This window comes from Puma concolor, chromosome B3 (genome assembly GCF_028749965.1).
Source record: "Puma concolor isolate L17-30 chromosome B3, mPumCon1.1.hap2, whole genome shotgun sequence".
Taxonomy (NCBI): Eukaryota; Metazoa; Chordata; class Mammalia; order Carnivora; family Felidae; genus Puma; species Puma concolor.
In genome coordinates, this window is record NC_141672.1 from 22,782,055 (window position 1) to 22,809,961 (window position 27,907).

Below are 27,907 nucleotides of genomic sequence, written 5' to 3' on the forward strand. Positions count from 1 at the left end.
TGCAGTGACACAAAACAGGCAGTAGAGACCAGCGTGAAGCCAGGAATTCAATCCATCATTAGTACAAACCACTTTAAAAATTTTTTTAATTTTTTTAATGTTTACTTATTTTTAAGAGAGAGAGAGAGAGAGTGAGCATGTGAGTGGAGGAGGGGCAGAGAGAGAGAGAGACAGACAGACAGACAGAATCTAAAGCAGGCTCCAGGCTCTGAGCTGTCAGCACAGAGCCCTACATGGGGTTCAAACCCACAAATGGTGAGATCATGACCTGAGCCGAAGTCGGACGCTTAACCAACTGAGCCACCCAGGTGCCCCTGGTACAAACCACTTTTAAACCAGCCTTTCCCTTGCGAGCCTTGTGTCCACCCAGGAGACACTGGTGTATATATGCCAGATGGTGGGAATGCTGTAACAAGTCAGGAAAAGTACCAAGTGTGCAAATCATCTGGAAATAACACTTCACTGTTTGCCTGCGGATTATCTACCTCATGAGGGCTTCTGAAAAATTTGAGACGTTCAGAAATACAAATAGAGCTCCACCAGCTAGAATAAATTTATTGTCATGCTAGAAATTAGTTGCTCTCCTGTTTTTCTAAAAAATTACCTTAACTTGATATGTTTACGGTTTGTAAGTTTCATCTATCCTCAGTCTACATAAGAATGTCTCCTTCGATCTTGATAACTAAACAGGAGCTGGATAAGTACTGAAATGAAATGAAATTACCAACTCCAAATTCAATTGAGAAGAAGTGGCTTACTGCACACAGGAGCTGTTGGTTATTTTGTTACTGTCATTGCTGAAAGTCCACATGAAAAACAATGAGCTTTGGGCAATATGGGTGAAAAGGGAGTGATTTACAGATATTTTTTCAGCTATTGTCAATTGCCCTTAACCTTTCTGTGGGTGATCTTAGACTGGCTAACGGCACCCCTACCACCAACAGACCTTTAGTACTTCTCCTGGAAGCTGTATTATAGCCTAGCAGAGTTAACACATGGAAGGAAGGCTTGATACAGACTCCGTCAGAGTGCCCGCTCTGCTCCTTATCCCCAGCACACATGTACCCAAGCAAGCATCTGTAATACTGTGTGAGAGCCCCCAGCTCTGTTCCTTTGCCCTTATCACAACCCCCCTGTTGAACTCACCGGGTCAACCTTGGAGAAGTAACAGTCCCCATCACTAAGACTCACGTGGGTGGTTGCTGGGGTCTTACCTCACGTGGTAGCCAGATGCATAGTGAGTAAGGATATGGGGGCACGCATGAGTGACACATCCACAGTGGCAGAGGGACAGGTGGTCCTAATGACTCAGCTATCCTGGTCACAGTAAGGGCATGGGCACTGTAGGCTTGCCACTCTTTCAGGACATTGTCCCAGTGGCCCTGCAGGTAGTCCTTGTCCTGGTCCCCACCTCTGACACTTCTTGGGTATGCAAACCATGCTCCACTTAGAGTCAGGATGGAGACCCTCTTTTTTCCTTGCCGTTCCTTTACGTTCTCCTTTAGAGTAACTTCTGGATGCTTCTCCTCTTTTAAGCTCCTAAACCAAAAGAACCTTTTCTACTTCTCATCACACCAGAGATGAGTTGTTGTTGTTGTTTTTAATTTCTATTTGAACATAGTTGACGCATAAGGTTACATTCGTTTCAGATGCGCAACATAGCGATTCAATTTCTCTTATACCTTACTATGCTCACCACAGTGTAACTACTATCTGTCACCATACAATGCTACTATAGTACCATTAACTATATCCCCTATGCTGTGTTCTTTGTTCTTGCGACTTACTCATTCCATTACTGGAGGCTTGCATCTCCCAGTCCCCATCATTCATTTTGCCCCTCCCCCCTGCACCCCTTTCCCTCTAGCAACTATCGGTTTGTCCTCTGTATTTATAGGTCTATTTTTGTTTATTCATTTGTTTTTTAGGTTGCACATATGAGTGAAATCATATGGTATTTGTCTTTCTCAGTTTACTTATTTCACTTATCATAATACCTTCTGGGTCCATCCATGTTGTTGTAACTGGCACAGCCTCGTCATTTTTATGGCTGCATAGTGTGTGTGTGTGTGTGTGTGTGTGTGAGAGAGAGAGAGAGAGAGAGAGAGAGAGAGAGAGAGAGAGAAAGATTCCTTATCTGTTCATCTGTCTGTAGACACTTAGGTTGCTTCTAGATCTCAGCTATTGTAAATAATACTGTAATAAACATAGGGGTGCATATATCTCATCAAATTAGTGTTTTCATTTTCTTTGGTTAATACTAGTAGTGGAATTAATGGGTAATATGGTAGTTCTATTTTTAATTTTTGGAGGAACCTCCTTACTGTTTCCACGGTGGCTGTACCAATTTACATTCCCACCAGCAGTGTGTGAGGGTTACTTTTTCTCCACATCCTCACCAATGCTTGTTATTTCTTGCCTTTTTTATTTTAGCCATTCTGAATGGTATAAGGGAATAACTCATTGTGGTTTTGATTTGCATTTCGCTGATGATTAGTGATGTAGAGCATCTTTTCATATGTCTGTTGGCCATTTGTATATCTTCTTTGGAAAATGTCTATTTATGAGACCATAGAAGAATTTTATGGTCCATTAAGCAGAGCTTCATTGCCCGTTCAAAAAGGCTTAGACTCTAGAAAGTCCTTTGTTCACCCCTCTTTGGTGTGCTCAAATAGTTGAGGAAGGAAATACAGGAGCTTTTTGCTATGGCAATGACAAATAAATAAAACACAGGTTGGGTTCTCAACAGGCCTTATTACTAGTTAAGTCTTTGATATACCTCAGTGTGTAAAATATTAAGAGATTAAGTTATAAAATGGAATGTTGATTTTTCAATTTGTTATAGATATTGGCATCTATCCCTGTTCCCTGCCTATGACCTCTGCTGGGGAACTGGAGTGACTCTCTCAGACAACAGCAAGGTGTTTTGGTAGGATCTCTGCCCTGACGAGAGTTGAAGAATAGAGTCTTCGTCTAAGACAACATGAGAAGCTGATATTAAGCCAGGGAACCAGTAAGCCAGTTGAGTGGAGATTTAGTTGTTAGAGGAAAGGAGCCAAAAGCAGGGATCCAAAGGTTGAGTACCGGTGAAATGGGGGGTGATAATGCAGAAACAAAAGTTTAGAACCAGAGAGAACAGATTCACCAGGAACACACAGGTTCCTGGGACAGTCATCAAACTTAAAGTCTGATACTTGCTTTTCTGAGCAAGAAATGATATATGTTGCTTTTCTGAGCAAAACAGAGATGAGGAGTGTTGGGTGAGCTCATCTTGATAAGCAGGGATGGGGGGAGTTGGCAGAGCAATTGAGTACTGCTTCATAGGTCCTCTTAACAAATAGAAACCAGAATGAGTGTCAAATGCTCCTGCTAGGGATTCTGTCAACTAGTGGTGAAGTACTAGTTTGATGAATTGGCTTCTTCACTTTGGGGATATCCCTGACCAGGTAACTTTACCAGCACCAAATCATCCCGTCTCCTGGATAATGCTAAGGACAGATGAAGAGACTCAAAAACCCTCTGGCTCTCTTTATCAGTGTATTGTGATGACTAAGCAGGTCTCAGCTTGTTTTATCCAAGTTAGAAGCTCCGTTGATAAGGTTCAGATGACTAACTCTTTTCTCACCCTTACACATTCACACATCAGGGGCTGACATCACCTGACCTTATGCCCAGAGGCTTCTTTGTGTAAATGGATGTAAATCCTTGTTTAGTTAACTTCTTTTCCCCTACTGAACAGTGCTCCCAAAAAGCTGTGTGTCAAGGTAACTGTTGCCCATCTCAAAGGCAGTGGGAAAAATTAACCAGATTTTAGCTTAGAGAACAAGCATTAAGAAAATAACAGAGGTAGTGAACATTGAAAGTAGGACTTTGTAAATGTTACCTTGGGTACTTTACTTAAACTTCCTGAGCCCCTCAGTCTTCCCAGCAAAATGAAGGTCAAGTTTTATTATTTCTAAAATCTCTTCAAACCTGAAAATTCTGTGGTCCTCTTTTCACTTTCTAGATCATTCCACAAATAAGTAACGGCCTGCTGTGCATCTGAGGCTGCTTATACAGTTTTAAGTGTATGCTCTTGTGTGATAGTGACTGCTGTCTCATCTTGAGAAAACGGCAATAATCTAAGAATATTTGTTCTTGCCTCTGCAAATAAATTCAATGAACAGCGCTCAGTTTTTGCATCTGTCATTGCATGAACAAATTAGGTTAACAAATGGAGAAAGAAGAGGGCGGAGTATCTGCTGTATTCAAAATATAGAAACTTAGTCTTCCCCCATAGTTCTTACTTTTTCTTCGGTTTGGTAACTGACTACCATTGTAATCATTTAACTGAGTCTTTGGGGCACTTAAAATAGATTGTGGTCTAGCATTGAAAGAATCCACTGTGTCTTTTTTGTTGGCATCAGTAAAGACATTAGGAAGCTCGTAGTTACTAGCTAGCTCTCCCAGTGGGCCGATGAGAACCTGATTTTTATACATGGCTTTGGTTTGGCAGCAGCCCAACTCATAATAAAAGTAATTTGGAGGTAGCAGGTGGAAGAGATAGTAATTAAAATTATGCTGGATTTTTGGCTTTGGTTTTATTTTAATAAGTCAATAAAATGAAATTCTGGATGATAGTTAATTTTGTTCTGAGCATAATTAGTTTTTGCCTGTTTCTTACTGAAGAAATTTGCTGGCTTTTTTTTTTCTTTCTCTCCCCTCATTGTTCTCAGTACCAACTACATTAGTCATAAGTGTCATGGGAAAGATCTAACTGCTGCTTTATCAACGTGGATTACAGCTAAACTGTTCTCTTTCTCTAAGGTTAATTAGCAGGAGTGCTAAGGATGTGTTTTGACCTTTTACTATTTATCTTGTAAGCAAACAGCATTTTCTTAAAGAATACAGATTTAATATTTTTTAAATCGCCTCTTACCCCACAGGAGACACTGGTTTTCACATCAAAATATTTTGAAATATTATATTCCAGTGCTTTTTTAATATATGTATACTTTATATCATGAAAATGTATCCTAGTAGGAGTAGCGATAGCAGCTAACATCTACTGAACATTTACCATTTATTACTTGCCAGGCACAATTCTAAAATCTATATTAAATTTTCCCAACAACCCTGACAGGTAGGATTTAATATATTTTTTTAATGTTGTATTTATTTATTTTGAGAGAGAAAGAGAGCATAAGCAGGGGAGAGGCAGAGAGAGGATGGGAGAGAGAGAATCTGAAGCAGGCTCCACGCTGTCAGCATAGAGCCCGACACGGGGCTCGATCCCACGAACCTTGAGACCATGACCTGAGCTAAAATCAAGAGTCAGACACTTAACCAACTGAGCCACCCAGGAGCCCCGGGATTTCATATTTTCTTAATGTCATAGATGGGAAGACTGAGGTGCAGAGAAATTTAAAAACTTGCCCAAAGTCACATGGCTAATGTGCTACAGGTACGGAATTGAAACCAAGGCAGTTTGACTCCAGATTGTAGGCTCTTGTTACTGTTCATGCAAAATGTATGTCATAATCAGCTTCTGTGTGAATAAACATGTGTCAATAACATTTGCTTAATAGCTGCATGGGATTCCATTTTAGGAGCATAATACTCGATATAAACAATCCTCCATCGCTGGGCATTTATGTTGTTTTCCAATTTTTCTGATACAAACATTGCTGTGATAAACCTACACTAAATGTATCTCTCCATGCCTGTATTGTTCTTTCCTTACAATACAGTTGTATGAGTAGAATTTTGGGATCACATTTTTTGAGACTTTTGTACAAATTTTCAAATTGCCCCCAGAAAGATTTTTTTTTAACTTTCATCAGAGTGTAAGTTTCCTTGTGTCACCAATAATGATTATTATTCTTTCCAAATTTTTGTCTCTATGACACAGAGAGAATTGTATTTATTGTTTTATAAAAAGGTTGAACTTCTTTTTTTTTCCAAATAGTTATTACACATTTATATTTCTTCATTAGTGAATTATTCCTTTTTAAAAACATTTTTAAAATATTATTTACCTTCGAGAGAGAGAGAGAGAGACAGAGTGCAAGCAGGGGAGGAACAGAGAGAGAGAGGGAGACACAGAATCCAAAGCAGACTCCAGCCTCTGAGCTGTCAGCACAGAGCCCGAAACGAGGCTCGAACCCATGAACCACGAGATCATGACCTGAGCCGAAGTCAGACGTCCAAACAGGCGCCCCTCCTTTTTTTTTTTTTTTTTCAAAGTATCTTTATTTTAAGAGAGAGACAGTGTGAATGGGGGAAGGGCAGAGAGAGGGAGAGAGAGAATCCCAAGCAGACTCCACACTGTCATCACAGAGCCCGATGTGGGGCTCAAACCATGAACCATGAGACCATGACCTGAGCCAAAACCAAGAGTTGGATGCTCAACCAACTGAGACACCCAGGTACCCCATGAATTGTCTGTTCTTATCCTATTTTATTTTACTTTATTTTTGTAAGGGTGTGTCATTTTTATTAAGAATACACCATACTATTATATGAAGGACGTCAAGTTTTTGTCATATATGATATATATGTTTCCCCAGAAATTTTACATACAGATAAGTTACTTTTTATATGTGAAAGTCTCAAATAATGTAATAAAGAGGTTTTAATTAAAAGAGACTCAGAAAATATATGACCTAATCTTTGCAAAAACCATTGAAAATCTCAGTGATAAATGACAGAAAGTTAAGAGCTTACAAATAGAGAAGTCAGTGTCAATAAGGGATAGTTTTTCTTTTTTTTTTATTTTTTTTTAAAAATTTTTTTTTTCAACGTTTTTTATTTTATTTTTGGGACAGAGAGAGACAGAGCATGAACGGGGGAGGGGCAGAGAGAGAGGGAGACACAGAATCGGAAACAGGCTCCAGGCTCTGAGCCATCAGCCCAGAGCCTGACGCGGGGCTCGAACTCACGGACCGCGAGATCGTGACCTGGCTGAAGTTGGACGCTTAACCAACTGCGCCACCCAGGCGCCCCGGGATAGTTTTTCAAAGTAGTGTTTGTCAGTCCTTGGGTTTGCCCCAAGAAATGCTTTATTTTCATGTGAGCTAGAGACACTTTTGCTTTTCATCTGTAAAAGTATCTTTATTAAGACATTTTTTATAAATTTATTAATTTTGAGAGAGAGAGAGAGCACACAGGGGAGGGGCAGAGAGAGAGGGAGAGAGAGAGAATCCCAAGCAGACTCTGCACTGTCAGCACAGAGCCCAATGCGGGGCTTGAACCCTGAGATCATGACCTGAGCCAAAACCAAGAGTAGGATGCTTAGCCGACTGAGCCACCCAGATGCCCCTAAGACATTTTTTATTTAATAAATGATTTTGTAGGGAAAAAAATCTCCAGAAATTTGACCTATGTCCCACTGCTGTGCCAAATGATGGATTTTTTAAAGCAGTTTGTAATCACGGAAGATGAAACTGTCAAAGGAGAGAATATTTTGTAACAAAGTCTTTTAATACTTTTCAATGGCCATCAAAGAGAATATAGAATCTCTAGAAATTAATTTAATTAAAAACTTTCCCTCCAGATTTAAAGAAGATTCATTTAAATTGTATCCTAAGTCTAATGCTTCAAAACCGTCTAGGACTTTGTGTGATTTTAAATAGCTTCATTCAAAAAGAAATTTATTGTAAGAAAATTGTGTCAAGTGGAGACAAAGCCTCTTTTTTTTTTTCCACCCCCCTTCTTTTTTGGCTTCATAGAGGAAAATGAGAAATGCTATTTTGGAGACAGGATTCCCAGCAGAAGGGAATCCTTTGGCAGCAAGAATAAACAGCTTTGGCAGAAAAGCACCCTCCAGAGGAAAAAGACGTGGGCCTATTTAAATGAGGGAGTGGTCATGAACCCCAAGGCAAAAAGGATATCCCTCCACAGGGGCTGGGTCAGTATCAGGCTGTTTGGGTGGGAGCACTAAGGTTACAAAAGCTCCTTAGAGTGGCTTCATAAGAAACTGATGTTTTGAGATGCAACCCCAGTTGTCTAGGGAGGGTCAGTTACTGTTCCAAGGAAGTGATTGTATTTTACTCCGGGCCACACTGTTCCCTTTAGCCTTCATTATGATAACAATAGTAGTTGTTGCAGTAATAGCAGTAATAAGGATAATGATAATAATGATAAATAAAATAATACATAAATCCTACAAACCTGGGTTTTCTTGACCCCTTTCCCTTCATTTTTTCAGAAAATAAAGCACACATCTACAAAAGTGTATTAATGATTAATTTGAAGGGAAGTCTCATTTTTAATTTTAAAATGCTTTGAGGGACACCTGGGTGGCTCTGTCAGTTAAGCACCTGACTTCGGCTCAGGTCATGATCTCACCCAGATTCATGGGTTTGAGCCCCACATCGGGTTTTGCACTGACAGTGCAGAGCCTGCTTGGGATTCTCTCTCCCCTCTCTCTCTGCCCCTCCCTCATGCTCTCTCAAAATAAATTAAAAAAAAAAAAGATGAATGACAAGCAGCCATCCCACCACATGTAATTCTACTTCCATTTATGTGCAGCATTACTGATTTGGTTTGGTCGGATATGATATTTGTGACAGTTAAGGGAAGTGGTCAGAAAACTCAACTACTTGACTCAACCACTGAGCATCCATTTCTCTTTCGTGCCACATTACTGGAAATAGAAACAGTGGGTAAAGTGGTGGCAGAGGTCCCCCCTCGACATTTCTCCAGGAACAGAGTAAATAGAACTGCTCCAGTGCAAACTCTTTTCTCACTTAGTCACTCAACAAACTTTTACTGAATATCTACTGGATGCCAGATTTGTTTTCCGTGCCACTTCTTCATCAGAATCCACTCCTTGCTAAAGGCTTCACTTTCCCCTCCCCTCCCACAGTCCCCGCAGACACACAGGGTCTTGATGCTGACTGAAAGGTTTGGATCTTTCCCTTATGGAAACTCGAGTTCTGCCTCTCCTTCCTTGAAGGCCCTGCCAGGGTGGAGTTTTATTTGTAATAATACTTTTTTATCTGCATAAAATAAATAAACTCCAAGATGGAAAAGTATTTTAGAGAAAATAGAAGAAATTATAAGTATTTCCTCATGTTATTGCATACTTGTAAACATTTTAATGGCTGGGTATTCTATTGTGTACCTCCGTTTCTTAACATTCACCCAAAACTTCATTCACAATTTAGATTTATTTCCTTAGGGAAGAATTACAAAGTTATTTATGCACATTTGTAAGGCCTTAATACAAATGGCCAAACCACTTTCAGAGAGTTTGTAGCAACTTAGAGTCCCATTAAAGGTCTATTTACTGTTCATATCATAGTACCCTTACCTTCATTGAAGAGTAAAAACTTTAAGAATCTTCACTGATTGTTTTTAATCTGCATTTTTTCTTATTTCCAGTGAGATTGGACATTTTCACATGCTTATTAGACATTTTTAGTTTCTCTCTCCTGAGCTTTCTGTATGTGTCCTTTGTCTGTATTTCTATTGGAGTTTTTATAGCCTTCTTATTTACCTGTATGACCTTATTCAGGATGTTAACACTTTGTTTTTATTTTTTTTTTTTTAATTTTTTTTTTCAACGTTTATTTATTTTTTGGGACAGAGAGAGACAGAGCATGAACGGGGGAGGGGCAGAGAGAGAGGGAGACACAGAATCGGAAACAGGCTCCAGGCTCTGAGCCATCAGCCAAGAGCCTGACGCGGGGCTCGAACTCACGGACCGCGAGATCGTGACCTGGCTGAAGTCGGACGCTTAACCGGCTGCGCCACCCAGGCGCCCCAACACTTTGTTTTTAATATTTATTGATCACATTTGGGCAAATTCCCCCCAATTGCATTATTTGTAATCATATTATCACTTAGAGCAGATAACTTGTCTAATGAGATCAGCTTTATATCATTTTATGTAGGAGGTGGTTTTCAATGTCTAAGAATTAAGAATGCATACTTTATAGCACAGTAAAAAAAAAATCTATTCTAGAAACTTCTATTAAATAAAGGGAGAATGTATAAGAGTTAAACTGCAAGGGACCTTGGGCCTATCAGTGCTTCTGTATTGATAGACCTATTTGTATTCTTACTGCATTTGATGTGTGGCCCCTTTGGTGTGCTTATTACAAAATTATGAGATTCTGTGCCCAGACTAGCACTTGAGACAGGTAGTGAGCTGCTTTTGAATTTATCAGATTCCAGATAAAATTCTACTCATCCTTCATTCCCATACCTCAGTTTCCCATACTTGTAGAGGCCCTGAATAGCAGCCCTCATAAGCTCTCCTTTTTCTTGCAGACAGTTCTTCCTCACTCCAGGAAGATGAAGAGGTAGAGATGGAGGCTGTGAGCTGGCCGGCCAGTAGTCCAGCCACGAATGGACACCCTGCAACTCCAGTGACTTCTGCTCGTTTCCCCAGCTGGGTGACTTTTGATGACAATGAAGTCAGCTGCCCTTTGCCACCAGTCACCTCTCCCCTGAAGCCAAACCCACCACCTACTGCATCTGTGATCCCAGATGTACCTTATCACTCAGCTGGGTCATTTAAGAAGAGAGAACGTCCCAAGAGCACATTGATGAACTTTTCCAAAGTTCAGAAGCTGGACATTTCCTCCTTAAACCATCCGCCTTCCATAACCGAGGCTCCACCTTGGAGGGCAACCAATCCTTTCCTGAATGAGACTCTGCAGGATGTACAGCCTTCCCCCATCAACCCTTTCATTGCTTTTTTTGAGGAGCAGGAGAGACGCTCCCAAAACAATTCCATTTCCAGTGCCACAGGCAAAAGCCAAAGAGATTCTCTCATTGTCATCTACCAAGATGCCATCAGTTTTGATGACTCAAGCAAAAACCAGTCACACTCTGATGCCGTTGAAAAACTCAAACAACTCCAGATTGATGATCCTGATCACTTAAGCAGTGCGACACTACCAGATGATGACCCGAAAGCCTGGATTGAACTAGATGACCACCCACCTGGTTCAGTGCTGTCCCAGCCCAGGGATGGATGGCCAATGATGCTAAGGATACCTGAGAAGAAAAACATCATGTCGTCTAGGCACTGGGGACCCATCTACATCAAACTGACAGACAGTGGTTACTTGCAGCTGTATTATGAGCAGGGCCTAGAAAAACCATTCCGTGAGTTCAAGCTGGAGATCTGCCATGAAATTTCAGAACCCCGGCTCCAAAACTATGATGAGAATGGCAGGATCCACAGCTTGCGAATAGACCGTGTCACCTACAAGGAGAAGAAGAAATACCAGCCCAAACCTGCTGTGGCCCACACAGCAGAGAGGGAACAAGTGATCAAGCTGGGCACCACCAATTACGATGACTTCCTCAGTTTCATCCGAGCCGTTCAGGACCGGCTCATGAATCTGCCAGTGTTGTCAATGGACTTAAGCACAGTGGGCTTGAACTACCTTGAAGAGGAGATTACTGTGGATGTCAGGGATGAGTTCTCTGGCATTGTGAGCAAGGGAGACAACCAGATTCTCCAGCACCATGTCCTGACACGGATCCACATTCTGAGTTTCCTCTCTGGGCTTGCAGAGTGCCGCTTGGGCCTCAACGATGTCCTTGTCAAAGGGAATGAAATAGTTTCCCGGCAGGACATCATGCCGACCACCACCACAAAGTGGATCAAGCTCCATCAGTGCCATTTTCATGGGTGCGTGGATGAGGATGTATTCAACAACTCACGGGTTATTCTGTTCAACCCTTTGGACGCCTGCCGGTTTGAGCTAATGCGGTTCAGGACAATATTTGCAGAAAAGACCTTGCCTTTCACACTCAGGACAGCAGCAAGCATCAATGGGGCAGAGGTGGAGGTGCAGAGCTGGCTGAGGATGTCAACCGGCTTCTCCTCTAACCGAGACCCTCTCACCCAGGTTCCCTGTGAGAATGTGATGGTTCGTTACCCCGTGCCCAGTGAGTGGGTGAAAAACTTCCGCAGGGAAAGTGTCCTGGGGGAAAAGTCTCTAAAAGCTAAAGTGAACCGGGGGGCAAGTTTTGGTTCAACTAGTGTATCTGGTTCTGAGCCTGTCATGAGAGTAACTCTGGGAACTGCCAAGTACGAGCATGCCTTCAACTCCATTGTGTGGAGGATAAACCGACTGCCTGACAAAAACTCGGGTAGGTACAGGCTTCTCTTCTGTGAAAACTGCCACATGGTTACAGAAGAGTAGGGGTCCAAGTTCCACACTCTGTTCCCCTATGAAGTGCTGGTTTCTGTTGGGTGACAAATGGTAATGGAGGAATGGGACCAGAAAATCAAAAATACTTGTGCGGAGTAAGGAACAAACGTGAATGACCCAGTTCACATGTTCTCACCCCTTTGTTATCACGCTTTTTCCAGAGAATTCTGCATTATTAGCGGGTTGAGCCGCTAAGCATGTTTCCAGGGCAGCTTATGAGTTTGTATTCTTTTCTGACTCATATAAGTATTATATGTGGTGCTGGAAGCTGTTTCCAGATCCTAGCAGGCTTCTGGGTTCTGAAAAGGTATCTTTCTCAGTTAGATTTAAGATTCGAGTCACCATGTGCAAGACCTGTCAGTCATAACATCTCCAACTTGGAGTTGGGATTTGAGGATGCAGGAAGGGGAGAAATGGCCTCTGATGAGACTGAAGATCCAGCCAGGACCAGAAGGTCCAATAGGGCTGAAATTCTGTCAGACAAAAAAACCAAATCAATAAAGGAAGGTATGTTTGAATTACACAAAGAAAGCAAGCTAACCAGCCCTAGCTGGCTTGCTCACGGCTATAAGGGGTGCTTTTGTGCTTGAGTGAGCACAGAAGGCAATGACTTTCCTCAGGGGTCCAGTGAAGTTAACGAAATGACAAAACTAGGGAGTGATCCAACTAGTTCTAATAGCCCTATTTCTTAGAGGAAGTCCGAGTGACTCCAATGACAGGCAGTAAGCTCATGATCCTGTGATCCTTTAAAGCACTTCTCTTCTTGTTTATAATAAATTGTGCCCATCTGTTAACAAATAGATATCCGAGCCGAGCAAAAGGAGTAAAGTTTAGAAAAACTTGACGGAAATGTCCTTCTCTTATGCAGATATTCTTCCATTCTACTATTAAATCCTAGTGGTGTGTTTATAGAGTCTTCATTTCCTGTTCTGAGGGTGGAATGGTCCTGTCATCGAACCCAAAATGTATCGTGATGTGATGGCAAGAGGCAGTATGATCTGGTCACCTCCCCAAGCAGTCCAGGGGGGTGGAACACACCGGGGCATTCTGTGTCAGACACTGGGTGTAGCGGTGCAAAATGAAAAGACAATTGGACCTCTGTGTTTGAGGCTGGGTTGGCCATCCCCCGCCCCCCTGCCATTTCTAAACTGACAGGATTTTTAAAAACAAAGTCTTCCTCTCTGTGCTTGGGTATTCGTTTCTCCCCGGTCAGCACTGTATTCTCCTAGTGATAGCACGGTGATCTCCACCTCAGCCATGGGGCCCGCCCTGAACTGACGGAGGAGAGGAGAAGCCCTGAACTGTCCTTTGGCACAGAAGCCCCTGAGAAGAGAACTGAGGCGGTAGGAAGCAAATTACTGTTTAACCTGCTGGAGACTTGACATCAGAAAAGACAAGGCCTCAGGTTTATGTTTATCGGAATGCTTAGCTCTTCAGTTTGTTACCTATGGATTCAGATAACTTCATTATGGGATTACCGAGTTTTCAAGCTGGAAGGGGCCTTGGGAATAACTTGAGTCAAACCTCTTCATTCTACAGATGAGAAAATTAAGGACCGAGAGTGACATGACTTATCTGAAGTCACAAAGCCACATCCAGGGGTCTTTTCTCAATACCACAGCTGCCTCTTAGTAGAGGATACCAAATAGACACAAACGTGAAGTAACTTCCTCTAAGGGAAGAGAGATTTTCAGTTTTCTCAATGTGTACACCTCTATCTCATTTGCTTCAGAGTTCTTTCTCTCAAATATTTAAAAGTACTGTATGAGGAGTTTTGGTTATAAGCAGCAAAAACAAAACGAAACAAAAGATTGTTGGAGGATAGCTCAGAGCGTTGAAGGAAAGGCTGGAAGGGTTGAATGAGCAGGCATAGAAAGGATGGCTCTTGAAAGCAGAGCTGTGAGATGCCTCCTCAGTCCGCAGCTATTGGCATAAATCATCACAAGCCGTTTTCTGTCAAGAGTCAAGGGGAAGACAGCGCATTTTGACTGACATGACCTCCAAAATGACATGCAGTGCTGGGGAAGATTATCTCCCAAAGCAGAGGGAGGGGAAAAAGATTGTTACCAGAAGAAAGGGGGGAATGGATGCAGGACACGGATAGATATAGGTCTTCAGCAAACACGTTCTTTAATGCTTTCCCAGCAGGTGAGTGTTCAGTAGGCTCAAGGCCAAGTTAATGAAGCTTATATATTACAAATGTATTTCCTGATTACTGGAACCTTTGTGAAAGATTTTTGAAATCCAGGACAGCATAAGGATATTTGGGAATGTTTCTCAGTTAAGCTACCCCCTCATCCCTGCTTTTGTTATTCATGGTTATGCATTTTTAGTAGCAACCCCCCACCCCCACCCCGGCAAAGGGCTTCTAATACTACTCCTGACCAATGGTATATTTCTGGATCTGTTCAGGAAATTGATAACACCCTTTTCTGGCAACTCAAGACACACGGAATCTGAATTAAGTCAGACAGCAGGTTCTTAGCGTTGCTGGTGTTCCCTGGGGCCAGCTCCTCCTGTCCCCATCCAGTGTGCCCTCCATGAAACCACTGAATTGATGATCTATTAGTAATCATCCCTTTCCTGAGCTCCTCTGTCTTGGTCTTCAGAGAGCCTTGGGAAAGTGCCTTTTACAGGTTATTTTCCATAATTCTCACACCTCTGTTTACAGTAAAGGAGGCCTGAACCTCTGCGTGCTTACTTCTACCTGCAGTGGCCCTGTATCCCTAACTTGCAGCAGGCAGGACAGTCAGACCACAGGCAGCATGGGTCTGTAGGTCTGTATCCCTGGCTTTGCTGGCATCTGAGGCTGTAGTCACAGAGGGCTTGTCCCAGTCCCCAAAAGACTAACAAGCTGCCATTGGAGTCCAACGTGGCCTGAAGTGGTGGGCCTAGCCCAGCTGTATGCATGTACAGTCATCCCCTCCCCACGCCCCCTGCCCCCCCACCTGCACTCTTCGGGGACCCTTTTCACCCTGACCCCAAAAGCTTCTCGTAATCCTAGAAGGCACCAGAACAAGTCCTACTGCTTTCCCAGATCATCCACCAGGAAACAAAGCATTCTGTCCTGCACAGGTAGCTTTCTTTGCTGGAACTCCAGTTCTCTAATATTAGACCAAGAGAAAAACAATTTCAATATAATTCACCTTTTATGGAAAGTAGAAATCTAAATTTTAAATTAAATTTTCTTGGTTTCATCAAGGAAGATGACAAAATGTGTGGGTTCACATAGTTCATTACCATAAATCAAACTGTACTAGCTTTCAGAATTGCATATCCCTATCTGTCCCTCAGCCCTATACATCGTGGGCGTCCATTAGTGGACGCCTGGAATCCAGAGGGAATACTACTTTCATAGGGTTTGCTGTGAATACACTTTGGAAGGTGAGAGGAGACATCTGCTTTGTGGAAAGTAATGATTTCTCAGTATTCTGACAATGTTTAAATATGGGTAACTGGGTAAAACTGTTGTTCAAGTTGCCATTGAATTAAAGTAAACTCTGTGTACTTCAGAGTGATCTAAATCTATAGCAATATATTGAGAGGAGTTTAGGACATAATTTGGAATCTGTCAGATCTGAGTTTTATTCCCAATGCTGCAATTTAGTGGCTGTAAGACCTCAGGCCATTTACTTAAACCTCTCAGAGAAATCTTATTTTCCTCATTTACAGAAGAGGATTATGAATACCTAGCTCATTAAGATAGAAATTAGATAATGCTTTTAAGTGTTTAGCACAGTCGCTGGCCTGTAAGAAATGCTCAGTAACTGAAAGCTGTGTAATCACAATTGTAATTTAAAATAAATCACCTGGGTTCATTTTTAGATAATATAATTTTTACTAACATATGTATCAAATTTAAATTTCTTTCCTAGAAACCAGTGCAAGTTTCTCAATTTCCCAAAGTATTACTCTTTAGAAATAACCCCTGAAATATGTTATTTGTGAAATAGAGCAAAACAAATACTTCACTGCGTGATGTTTTCCTTGGAGAGCGGGTGTGTATGTCCTCACTCTCCGAGATTAAAAAGTCCTGTCCAGACCAATAAAGAAAATTGAAATTGTTTATTTGGGGAAGCTCAGATAACTTAGGACTCTTGCTGTTACATAATAGTCAAAGCCGTGTCACGTTGTTTATCCACGGTGAGTTGTTGTATGGGGGTTCTTACAGCTCACTTCTCTACTCATGTCACCCTGCAAAACCTGGTCTTGAGATGGGAGACCATGAGGGTGGCTGTGACTCAGACAAAGTGGCTAAAGCACTTTGGAGACTGACTGCTTGGGTTCAGTTCTCATTCTGCCACTTTGCAGTTCTGACTGGGCGGCTCGCTTTACCTCCCCGAAGCCTTGGTTGCCTCATCTGTAGACTGGAATGGCTATGACCTCAAGGGATTGTTATGAAGATACGGGGAGAGGGTGTGCACACAGCAGCTGGGACAGTAAAGGATGCTCAACAAACAACGATGCTTCCAAGGTTACAGTCACAGAACTAAGCTCTCTTTTCACTCAGATAGCTAATCGGTCCTCAAGTTTTTCAGCCACGTACAGTAGAACGAACCATAGATTTGTAGAATTAAAGAACAGGAAAGGACTGTGCCTTGCATTGACCTACCTCCATTTCCCCACTTCCCAAATCAGGACTTGAAGCTGGAGAGAACAAGGATGTGGGTGCAAGATTTCTGACACTTAGCAGGAGAGCTAGAAGTCATACTCGGTGTCCTGTTGGCCTGTGTTCTACCCAGTATACCATGTGCTTCCTTAATGCAAAGCTGTTGTTTATAAGGGCTTCATCATTTACGTGTGCCATTTACCCACAGAGACATTCCAAAAGCATCTTTGTAAAAATATGAGATGATTAAGATGATTAAGAAAATTCATCTTCTGGGTGCCTAGGTGGTTCAGTTAGTTAAGTCTACAACTTTGGCTCAGGTCATGATCTCACGGTTTGTGGGTTCGAGCTTCGCGTTGGGCTCTGTGCTGACATCTCAGAGCCTGGAGCCTGCTTTGGATTCTATGTCTACCTCTCTCTCTTCCCCTGCCTTGCTCGCACTCTGTCTCTCTGTCTCTCTCCCTGTCTCTCAAAAATAAACATTAAATTTTTTTTAATTAAAAAAAGAAAATCCATCTTTCAAAGGGAATTAATTACTTTGCTCCACATGGCTGTCATTGATGCTCTATTAGGTGCTAAGTGCTGATCCCTTTTATTCCTTCCTGCTAATTTACAGCCTCTATTACTTATTATTTGTGTTGTGTTCCCATTATCACCCTGACCTGAGTGGGTTTTTCAGGCTGTGGGTTTTATTGCTAGGATACAAGGCTACTGTAATCAGAAGGGTCTGAGGCACAGGCAGTGTGATTTCTGTTGTAAGTCCTCCGCTCAGCATTGGACCCTCGGAAAGACTGCCTGGTGCTGAGCCTCCTTTGCTATTGAGTGGCTCTTTTGGCCTCTTCTTCCATGTCATCCCCAAAGAACCTAATGTCTAAATTCTTTTCCTTTCATAGCTTCTGGTCACCCACACTGTTTCTTCTGCCACCTTGAACTTGGCTCTGACCGGGAAGTGCCTTCCAGATTTGCCAGTCACGTGAATGTTGAGTTCAGCATGCCCACAACTTCTGCCTCTAAAGCTGCCGTAAGATCCATCTCTGTGGAAGACAAGACTGATGTCAGGAAGTGGGTCAATTATTCTGCACACTACAGCTACAAGGTAGCCTCGGGAGGCGTCTGGCTAATGCTTCCAGGTCCATTTGTTCACCCCCTTCCCCTCCCCTGTCTTGTTCCCTTTAGCAGTGCCTGCCTTGAATGCAGGATGTTCTCTTACCGCCTTAGAGAGAGGTACACCATGCATAGCTGTGGATGAGTCTGCTCTGATTTGAATGAATAGTCTCACTGGTGGGCAAGAGAAAGGTTGGGAAAAAATAAAGAGGTGAATGAAAGAGGAGAGTATAATGTTTTTCAGTCATCATGAACAACAACAAAAGAGTCATGGGGTAAAGGAATTAGTATTACTCATTCATAATATATGTTGCAGAAGTTGTGAACTTGAAAGTGGAGGGGAGTTCAGGAAAGCGCTAACCCAAAGCATGTATTTCATTCAGCTTCAGAGTTGGTGAAGTAGATCTGAGTAAAGTCAGGACACCTATGACCTGGTCACTGGGCTATACCAGGACAAAATTCAAAAGCCAAGCAAGCTTCTGTAATAGTAACAGGATCAGGGCTGTGGAAGGAGGAAACTAAGTTGGAGTGTTCTGATATAAATAGTGATTCTATCTTCAGGCATTGGAAATTCAATAGCAGATTAAATGCCAAAGATAGAAAATGGGGGTTATTGAAGAATTATTTTGCAAACGGTTTAATAATTTTTTTATTCATAATAATATCCTTAGTTTTTCAAGGTTATTTATTGTTCTTCAATGTTTCCTTAGTTGTGTGATCTAAAACCTTAAACTACCAAAAAGAACACATACTCCATCTTGTGGCCAGGGAAAATATAGCACTTTCATCAAGCATGACCCTCCTCTGTTTTTTCTTTAATTGTTGTTCCCTTCATCATAAATATCCAAAGTGGTGAAGAGAAGAGTAGTTTTAATTATGAAACTCTCTAGCTTGATAGATTTCCTTTCTGACTTGTCAAAGGCTTCAGCGTGTGTCACTTTCAAGGCAAGATGAATTTATTAATCCCTTCATAGTTGTAGCTGCCGTATTTTGCAGGAGACACAGGAAGAACTATAAACACTAAAATACTTAACTTTGGAAAGAGATAAAGTAACGGAGAGTATAGACAGCCAGATGGAAAGGAATTCAGTCATTTTGATAAACCTTTGTGCTCTCCTGCTCTATACCTACATTATTGGAGTACAATAGTCAACAAGGGCATACCCCTGTCCTATGGAGCCTGTGGTTGGGGGGGAGCCAGGCAGGTGTACCAGGTACAGTGGAGATATGCCCAGGAAGAATGCCTCACTCTACCTAATGACTTGGGAACATGACTCAAGGTGACCTTTGAACCACTATGCAAGACAAAGAATAAGAATTTTCCAGGTGGACTGTGAAGAAGGGGGATTCCAGAGCAAGCAAAGAACATGTGCAAAGAGATAATCCTAATATACTCAGGGCCAGTATCTTCAGTGTGGCTAAAGCCAAAAACATTAACAAAATTACAGGGAATCTCAACGAGCGTGGTGAGGTATTCTCTTTGAGATTATTTATTATTGGGATGTTTTTCTCCTCTTTCTGATATTTCTCTCCAACTTCTATTCTTGGCAGGTGGAAATTGAGCAAAAAAAGAGTTTGAAGCCAGACTTTGAAGGAGATGAAATGGAAAATCCCAAGGAGTGTGGGGTCCAGTGACAAAGCCCTACTGCAGGGGGCATGACCCAAGTTCTCATGAATAGCTGAAGTTCAAGTCAGTACCTACCATGACTACTCCATGTTGGGAACAGTATTTTGGACCTTCCTTTTGTAGTTACCTGTATTTTAACAGGGAACCTTGAGGTGGTTGCTTTGGAGAGACCCTGATATGCCTGATGATGCACCTAGTTCACCTGACTTTTGGGCTTATTGTCTAATTAAGCCTCCTTTTCTTCACTCTGCTTATCTCACAGCTGTTGGGTGTGGTTTGTTGTCACTGTTGGAGTCAGGAAGAGAACCTTCCACACGAGTGTTGGCCCCATTTCCTTCTGATGTTCATCTGTCACTTACATGATTTTCTAGAAAACACAGTCTTGAGAAAGTTCATTCAGAATCCACCTCTGTCACTCCCTCTAGAAAAAGGTTCAGAAGAGGTGAAGTACAAAACAAATTTCCTCTTTGGGTCTACTAGGCTCTTTGTACATGTCTCCATTCTTTAAATGTTAACACTATGCAACAGAAGTTTTCAAGACGTTTCCCTCCCAGTTCTGGATGGTTTTGATTAAAACACTTTTTCCATCTCTCTGTTCCCAGGGTTCACCACCCTGAGTCACAATAAACAATGGAAAAAAGGCACAATAGGATACTTTTTTATTCTGTGATTAGCCCCACATTCTGCAAAGGGTGGCTATTGAAGGGAAAGCAAAACTGAGCTGATTTTTCTTCATTCTGGGGAAAAGGGCCATTAATTGTAACATAATATTCAATTCAGGAGACAACTTCAATCTCAGAGAATTCCCAAATTCACACTGAAAAATACAGGCCATTTCTGTTTCTGAAACAAATGGATGGAGATATATATATACATATATATATGTGTATATATATATATATGTATGTATATATACACATATATATATATACACACACCTATATATATATACATATATATGTGTGTATATGTATGTATGTATGTATACCTCAGGCATTTGTCAGGGCATTTGGGAGCTCTTTTTATACCTCAAGCCTATGGACAGTTGCATGTCTCTTTAATTCAGACTTTACAGGAAATATAAGTGGAAAAGATAATTTTAAAAGCTGTTTTAAAGCTAAGCTTTTAGTTTTAAAAATTTAAAAGCTGTTTTAAACCAAGCTTTTAGTATATGAGCTCTCCCCCCAAATTCAGAGTTTGATAATTACAATATTGTAACAGATCTAAAAGGCGGAAGACTCTAGGGTAGAAATGGGGGAAAGGCCTATTTTTCTAATGTTGGGAGCATTAAATCTGATTCCAAGAGTCTGGGACACTCGATCTTCTTTCCCTTCATATGTTCCTGCTTATATTCTGTACTTCTACTTCTTATTTCTATCTTGTTGTCTCCTTACCATACAAGGAACTATATTGGCCATCCCGAAGGGAATACCTGCTCAGCAGCTTAAAGGCCGGTTCTATCTGCCTTCTTCTCCTGTGAAGAATAAAGTAAGGGGACAGAAAGCATACCTGTAAGATTTGTCAGATGACACAGAGAAATAAATGATATATCCAGTCTCAACTGGCAGATTTGGGATTAATTTATCCAGTGAATTTTCACTGAATTGTAACTACGTACTGACACTAGAACATAGACATCATTACCATTTTTTTTGAAATACCTGAACATAAGACTGAAACTAAAAGGATAAAATTCAGTAGGCATTAACGAGACACTATATTCTGAGTTGCTTAAACACTATATTCTGAGTTGCTTAAATACAACCTTCTAAATACAGAGTGGTGTTACCTACGTGTGTGTTGACAGGAAGGTTGTTGAAAAATCATGGTTTCACAGTGGTTCCTGTAGAAATGTTTTCTTAGGGAAACAGGACTTCACTTTTGAATTAGGAGTGTATGGTGACTATCACAAAGTTAATGCATTCAACCTGTGGTAACAGAAGCCCAGGGAGCCCTGCATGCTGCACTGGTCAGTCCACATTTGGATGGAGGGTTGGATTCAATTGTGGATGCTATGTTTTGAGAGAGACATTAATCAGTTGTGTCCAGAGGCAGGTGACCAGGGTTGTGAAGGGTCTAATTATATAAGGGACAGGGGAATAGAATAGGAGAGAATAAAATAATATAGCTGCCCTGATATTTCCGTTGAGTTTTAAAAAGGGAGAAGAATAAGACTTACCTGTGTAACTTCAAAGGGCAAAAATAGGAACAAAGAGGAACTTTATAGATAACAGATGTTTGCTTCAACATAAGAAAGAATTTTCTAATAGGTTCTAAATGTGGTGGTTCTAAAGGGGAAAAGACTTGTGTAGTAATATTTCCTACTGCTGCAAATGCCCAAACAAAGGTTAAAATAACCATCCATCCCAGATGCTGTGAAAGGGGCACTGGATTTGGGCTAGATGGCTCCCAAAATCCCTTTTGCATATAGGCTAATCTCAGTAGTAACTCTCTAACTCTAGTTGTTTTCTCCTTGATAAGTGGTTTTGTAAACTTTGTGAAATACATTGGGATTTCCTGAAGGTCTCTGTCAAGTGAGGCAGAGCCCTTCCCCTGTTGTACGAAAGGCACATGAGATTCCTCACAGAAACATCAAGATGCGCTAAAGAACTGGCAAGGTGAAGGTCATTCTGACACCTTCCTTACCAAATGTTAGCACCTGCGCACCCTGTCAAGATCTCTGCCTCACCTGCCAGCATCACATGTGTGCTGCCTGTTGGACGATTTCTCCCCATCTTAGTTAATTCTCATTGCCTTTGTGCTTTTACGTGGATTTTTTTTTCTTTCAACCAAGGGTTAGGAAAATCCTTTCCATGCTATCTGCATTCAGCAAGCAAATTATTATTAATAATAATTTTTTTTAAAAAACCTACCACCTTGATTTCATCAAATTTGCTTTCCCACTACTGGTTTCGGGAAACTGATTATGGGTAGCATTTGGGACTTTGAGGGATATAATACTATCTATTTTTAGGCCTAATGTTATGTGAATAGCCTACATAGAAAACACAGGCAAATTACCTTTTTGGTGTGCAGATTCTTTTACTACCCTGGACCTGGATTGTGTGTATGTGTGTGGTCACAAGTAGTCCTTGTCTATGTTATCAATAATGTGAAGATATTAAAAGTAAATTCACTTTACCAATACATAGTATTACTATTAGAACATAAATTAGATGTCACATGATATTAAGAGCTATGCTTTCTTTTGAGTCTCATGGCTTGCTTTGTGACTTTATAGTAAAAGAGGATAAGAAATGTACTTGTCGTGATATGTCAAACAAGAGAAGCTAAGGTATTTTGTGGTGGGCCATTAAACCCCCTTTGCCACTCTTGTAAACATAATACTAGTTATTTTTTCTCAAAATTTTACATTTCACTTAAATATCATCTGGACATTTTTTTTTTTTTTCATTTGGTTCTTTCCCCGCTCTCAGCATTCCTGCATTATTGGCAGGACTCATAACCCTTGAGAACATTTTTTTTAATGCAATATATTTCTTATTTGAAATGGGAGCAATTTCTATTCAAATCCAGTGGGTGAGAGCAAGAGTTTATTTCCTTAGAAATTAAAGTCCCCAAGAAATATGATCCATGATGGCAAGGAATATATCTTATTCTTTATGTTCAGTACCTAGGAGAAAGCTTGGGAAAGGTTTCAGCCACCTTAAATCCTTGCTGATAGGACAAACATATATTAGTGAAATAAAAGGAAATTATTAGGGGGTGCCTGGCTGGCTCAGTTGGTAGAGCATGCACCTTCTTTTTTTTAGATTTATTTTATTGATTTTGAGAGAGACAGTGTGCAAGCAGGGGAGGAGTAGAGACAGAGGTAGAGAAAGAATACCAAGCAGGTTCTGCTCTGCCAGCACAGTGCCCAACAGAGGGCTCGATCTCACGAACCGTGACATCATGACCAGAGCTGAAATCGAGAGTTGAACGCTTAACCAACTGAGCCACTCAGGCACCTGGAGCCTGCAACTCTTGATCTCAGGGACATGAGTTCAAGCCCCATGTTAGGTGTAGAGATTACTTTTAAAAGAAAGAAAAAAGAAATTATTAGGTATTTAATAAATGTTTGTTAAACGCACACTCACCTGAAACTCTAAGAAACTTAGCCCTTACTTATCATCAAATACTTCTATTAAAATAAGCAAGCAAGCTTTATTTCCTGAAAGACTTAATTTTTTTTTTATTCCTGCTTCCACTGTCAACTAATGACTGTCAGCACATAGCCTTCACGTGCAGCTGAATTTAAACTACAGTTTTTCTCACTCATATTGAAAAACATTTTTGTGCCCAAAATACAGTAGCACAGATGCTATCCATGAGTCAAGATTATTGATTCAGTTTTGTTCCTTCAAGTCAGACATGTCTTGCCCATTTTGAATAGTCAGCAGGAGGAGAAAGCTTGGCCAATCTTGGTGTGCTATGTCTTTGGTTTCCCCACCATTAACTACTGACTGGTGTTACTGTGTTTTGTCACCATAGGCAGATGGAGGACTGAGATGGTAAGGATGAAACTCGTGAAATTAAATCATGATTTCAGAGCTGCTTTCAATCTCTTTATGAGGTTAGTTGTGGGAAAGCACAGAATGATCTGAAATTGTTTAAAAGCCTTGGGAATATTAAATTAATTTCAGTAGGAAGCATTGCCACCTAGCCTACTTTTAGAATTCTCCCACTTGGGACTGGTAACTTTAATGGTTCTCCAGATGATGATCGTAAGTGAATTCTAGCATATCTAGAGTTTTAGGTCATGTTAAGAATGCCATTTAACAGAAAATTCAAACAAAACTGACCAAAAATGTCCACACACACAAAAAAAATCACCTAGTAAACAAATCATCTTTAACAACTTATACCAAGTCCCATTCAAACCATGACTGCTCTTCATATAAAAATAGTCATCTCATTCTCCCCAAGTTTTCAAGATGTTTTCTAAACATTGCCGATGTCTGCCAATTTCCTACAAGTCACCATTTCTCCATCATTTCTTAATTGTGCTTTTTGTAAAGGAAACTTGCGTTGGGTATTGTGACTTATATTTATGTATTTAAGGAATTAAAAAGTAAACAAGATGTAGAAAATAAATGTATCAGTAATATTTTCCCACATATTAACTCAAAGAAGAAATACGGAGTTTTACATTTCTTCTAGTGTGCCTTAGCAAATCTGACTGAGAGTCTCATCTTTTTTTGTTTGTTTGTTTTAAGAATTGGGGGAAAAATATATCTCTGAACTTGCAATTCCAAGCCTGTACAGATAGAAACTATCCATAGGAAGGTGTTTGGTAGTGTCTACAGAGATGCAAATAATAGTGGGTAATGAAAAGCCACAAAAGAGCAGACTTAAAAATGAGAATTTCAACATGAAAAGGTAAAGTGGACAGAGGTGACAAACAGCACTAGCCACCAAACTTGAACTAGAGGCTATCCCTTAAAAGTAAGGGACAAATAAAAGGTTATGCAGCAAGGATAAACAGAATGATTTCAGTTCAACAAATGTTTATCAAGTGTCTACTCTGGTCAAAGTGCTGTGCTATCAGCCAGCTTCCCTAAAGGGAGGTAACGTCAAAGCCAAGGACACTGAGAATTGTTGATGTGAAGTCATCAGAGGGAGTGTACTTTATCAAGGGAAAATTGGGGTTTCTATGACTCTTTGAAGGACATAGTCATGGAGACAATCACCATGTGAAGTAACCTGCTCTTTTCCCAATAAGGACTCAGTAACCTCACCTAAAAAAGTGAGGAAGCTGGACTAATTGTCCCCTTAGGTCCCTGCCCACTTCAGTTTCATGGATTATTTTATAAAATATCCTTTGGTGCCACTGTCAGTGATACTTCATGTCATGGGTGCTCTTCATATAGTCTTAAGAACCAAGAAATTTAAAATTTGAAGATTGGGAAAATCAGCTGGCCCATCTTTTTTCTTTTCCTGTCTTCATCCCTTACCATCTGCCCAGACAACAAACACAGTCCTCTATTATGTAATTGTGTAGTTGGAGTATCAAAAGGATGGTGAACATCAGTTAGAACACTGCCCTGTACGTTCCACTGGCATCACCCAGCACAACAGTGGTGTGAATGTGGAGAGGAACAGACCAAACAGGTCTCCGAAATGGATGTTAGGATTTGAGTATCACTTGAAGCAGAAGTAGATCTAACCCTCCAAGGTACTGAGGGGCCACGTTACAATGATCTGTGATTTATGGATATGTCCTTTTACACAACAGACTGCAGAAATTGAGGGAGGGGGGAAAAGTGCTCCGTAAATATGCTGGGACTGTTTGTAAAACAGTTAAGGCAAAACGAGATGAGAGAAAGGGTCAGGCCTCTTCATATTCTCACTGTCTCTTAATAACATGAAAATGTAGTTTAAATTTTTTTAAACATGCACAAGCTACAAAATACCATCTTTTTAATGTGTTAGTATGACTTTAGTTTCTTATACTTAGAATTGGGTCAAATGTGATGGCTCGATTCTAACTGGACAGAGCAAGACGTTCTGGCATCCCCTTCCTATTTAGCTCCATGCTGTGCCTCGGATCAAACCCTCAGTGCCAGTCATGGACACTATCTAGCCACCATCATCGTGCCTCCATGTGCTTCAGGATCAGCAACTCCATGTAGTGTCCAATGTGAGCAGTTCTGGGAAAGCAGATGTGCAGTCAAAACCTGACAGCAACCTATTGGACCAAAGGGTTTAAGGGTTTAGAAGTATGGGGGTGAAAGAAAGGAAGATTATGAACACCTCTGACCCTAAGCCAGCATTCATTTAAACCTTTGTGTCCACCTGCCAACAGAGCCTGGAGAAAACTCTACCATATTCAAGAAATTAAACAGAATCAGTGTTTTAGCTAGGGAGTGTGATAAAAGAGCACTCCTTCTCACCCTCCATTTTTGTAATGTCTGTAAGTGAATTTCAGTCTGTTAGGATGATGGACCCTAGATCCAATGAGTGATTCAGCTGATCCAAGGCTTGTATTTTTCCTTCATTCATCATCCATCCTCATTTGATATAACTTCTTGTACTATTGTGATTAATTTTATGTAAAACCAGTTTACTTTTAAAAAAAAGAATATGTGCCTATGTAATAAAGTCTACACACTGGCTAACTTTATAGAGGTGAGGTTTTATTTTTAATTGTTCTGCTGATTCTCATTTGTAATACCCTTTTTTTGAGCTATGAAAATGAGCTATTAATAAATTTTTTTTATTGTTTTTAGGAGTAGAATTTAGTGACTCATCACTTACATATAACACCCAGTGCTCATCATAACAAGTGCCTCCTTAACAGCCATCACCCATCTAGCCCATCCCCCACCCACCTCCCTCTATCAACCCTCAGTTCATTCTCTACTGTAAAGTCTTGTGTGGTTTCTCTCTCTCTCTCTCTCTCTCTCTCTCTCTCTCTCTCTCTCTCTCTCTTTTTCCCCCTTCCCATACATTCATCTGTTTTGTTTCTTAAAATCCTATTAATACAAACTTTTTAACAAAATCTGTCACCATGGAAGATTTAATGAGGTAAGACATAATGAAAAGTGTTTATTATAAAGAAGGCCTATCACCCAGTTAATGTGGTGTGATCATAAGATGACAAATTAACAAGTGACACATTAAAAACTGTTTATCCTAGTTAAGTTTATCATATATATAATTTAGTCAATTCAAGATATATTTATTGCATTCCAATTTTGTGCCCAATTGTGTGAGAAAACAAATTAAAATGATATAACCCTTAAGGTTTTCTTGGTGATAAGTGCAAATGCATATAGTAAGTGAGAAATAGAAAAGAATACATAAAAAATATCATTTCTGCAATATGTTGCTGACATATTCCTGTCAGCGCTCAACAAATAACTATTCAATCGATTGATGAACCCAAATGACTAATGTCAACATAAATTCAGATTGGGGAAAAAAATCAATATGGACTAGAATACTTGGAAAGTTTTCAGAGGAAAGATCACTTTTAAGTGAGACCTTGAGGTGGGGGTAAAATTTGACTCAGTTGCAAGAGGAAGTGAGTTTAGAACTGGGAAGAGTCAGGTGTACAAGTGGCATGTTGGATTGGCAGGAGGTGAGCCTGACCTGAGCAAAGGGTTCCTGCCCATCCGAAGGTTGATAGTGAAGCCAAGCTGAGATCTAGTCTAAGGTTGACTCAGTCTAGTAAATGCTACAAAGGCATTTTAGAATCTTACTAATAAAGCATTATTCTAGAAAGGCTAATCTGTCTACAATGTGCCAGATATTTTGGACTAGAGGAAAGCTTAAGGGCAAAGAAAGCAAAGTTTTTTTTGGAGTAAACAAGGCAAGAAAGAAACAGCTTTGTGTTTAGTTCAAATAGACCACAGACATCTTACTGCAAAATACAATGATCTATTAAGAGGAGAACTTAGACCAGGT

At 40.7% G+C, this 27,907-nt stretch overlaps 2 protein-coding genes across 7 annotated transcripts in view; one reads left to right on the top strand and one right to left on the bottom strand.

Moving 5' to 3' along the window:
• Nucleotides 1–26,621, top strand: part of STON2 (stonin 2) — a 153,798-nt gene extending 127,177 nt beyond the window's left edge. For all 5 annotated transcript variants that reach the window (XM_086709088.1, XM_086709091.1, XM_086709092.1 and 2 more), the window contains 3 exons: nt 10,258–12,096; nt 17,661–17,863; nt 19,423–26,621. In XM_086709088.1, the coding sequence (XP_086565214.1) occupies nt 10,258–12,096; nt 17,661–17,863; nt 19,423–19,506 (2,126 nt within the window). In that variant the 3' untranslated portion in view covers nt 19,507–26,621. The remainder of the gene's footprint in view (nt 1–10,257; nt 12,097–17,660; nt 17,864–19,422) is intronic.
• LOC147579798 (uncharacterized) overlaps nt 1–27,907 on the bottom strand; it is a 93,625-nt gene that overhangs the window by 43,686 nt on the left and 22,032 nt on the right. The window contains exon 2 of one of the 2 annotated variants that reach the window (XR_015252123.1): nt 16,209–17,801. The exons of the other annotated variant lie outside the window; for it this stretch is intronic. The gene's annotated coding sequence lies outside the window, so the exon portion shown is untranslated. Of the gene's footprint in view, nt 1–16,208; nt 17,802–27,907 lie in introns of those variants that run through there. 2 annotated transcript variants of the gene reach the window in all.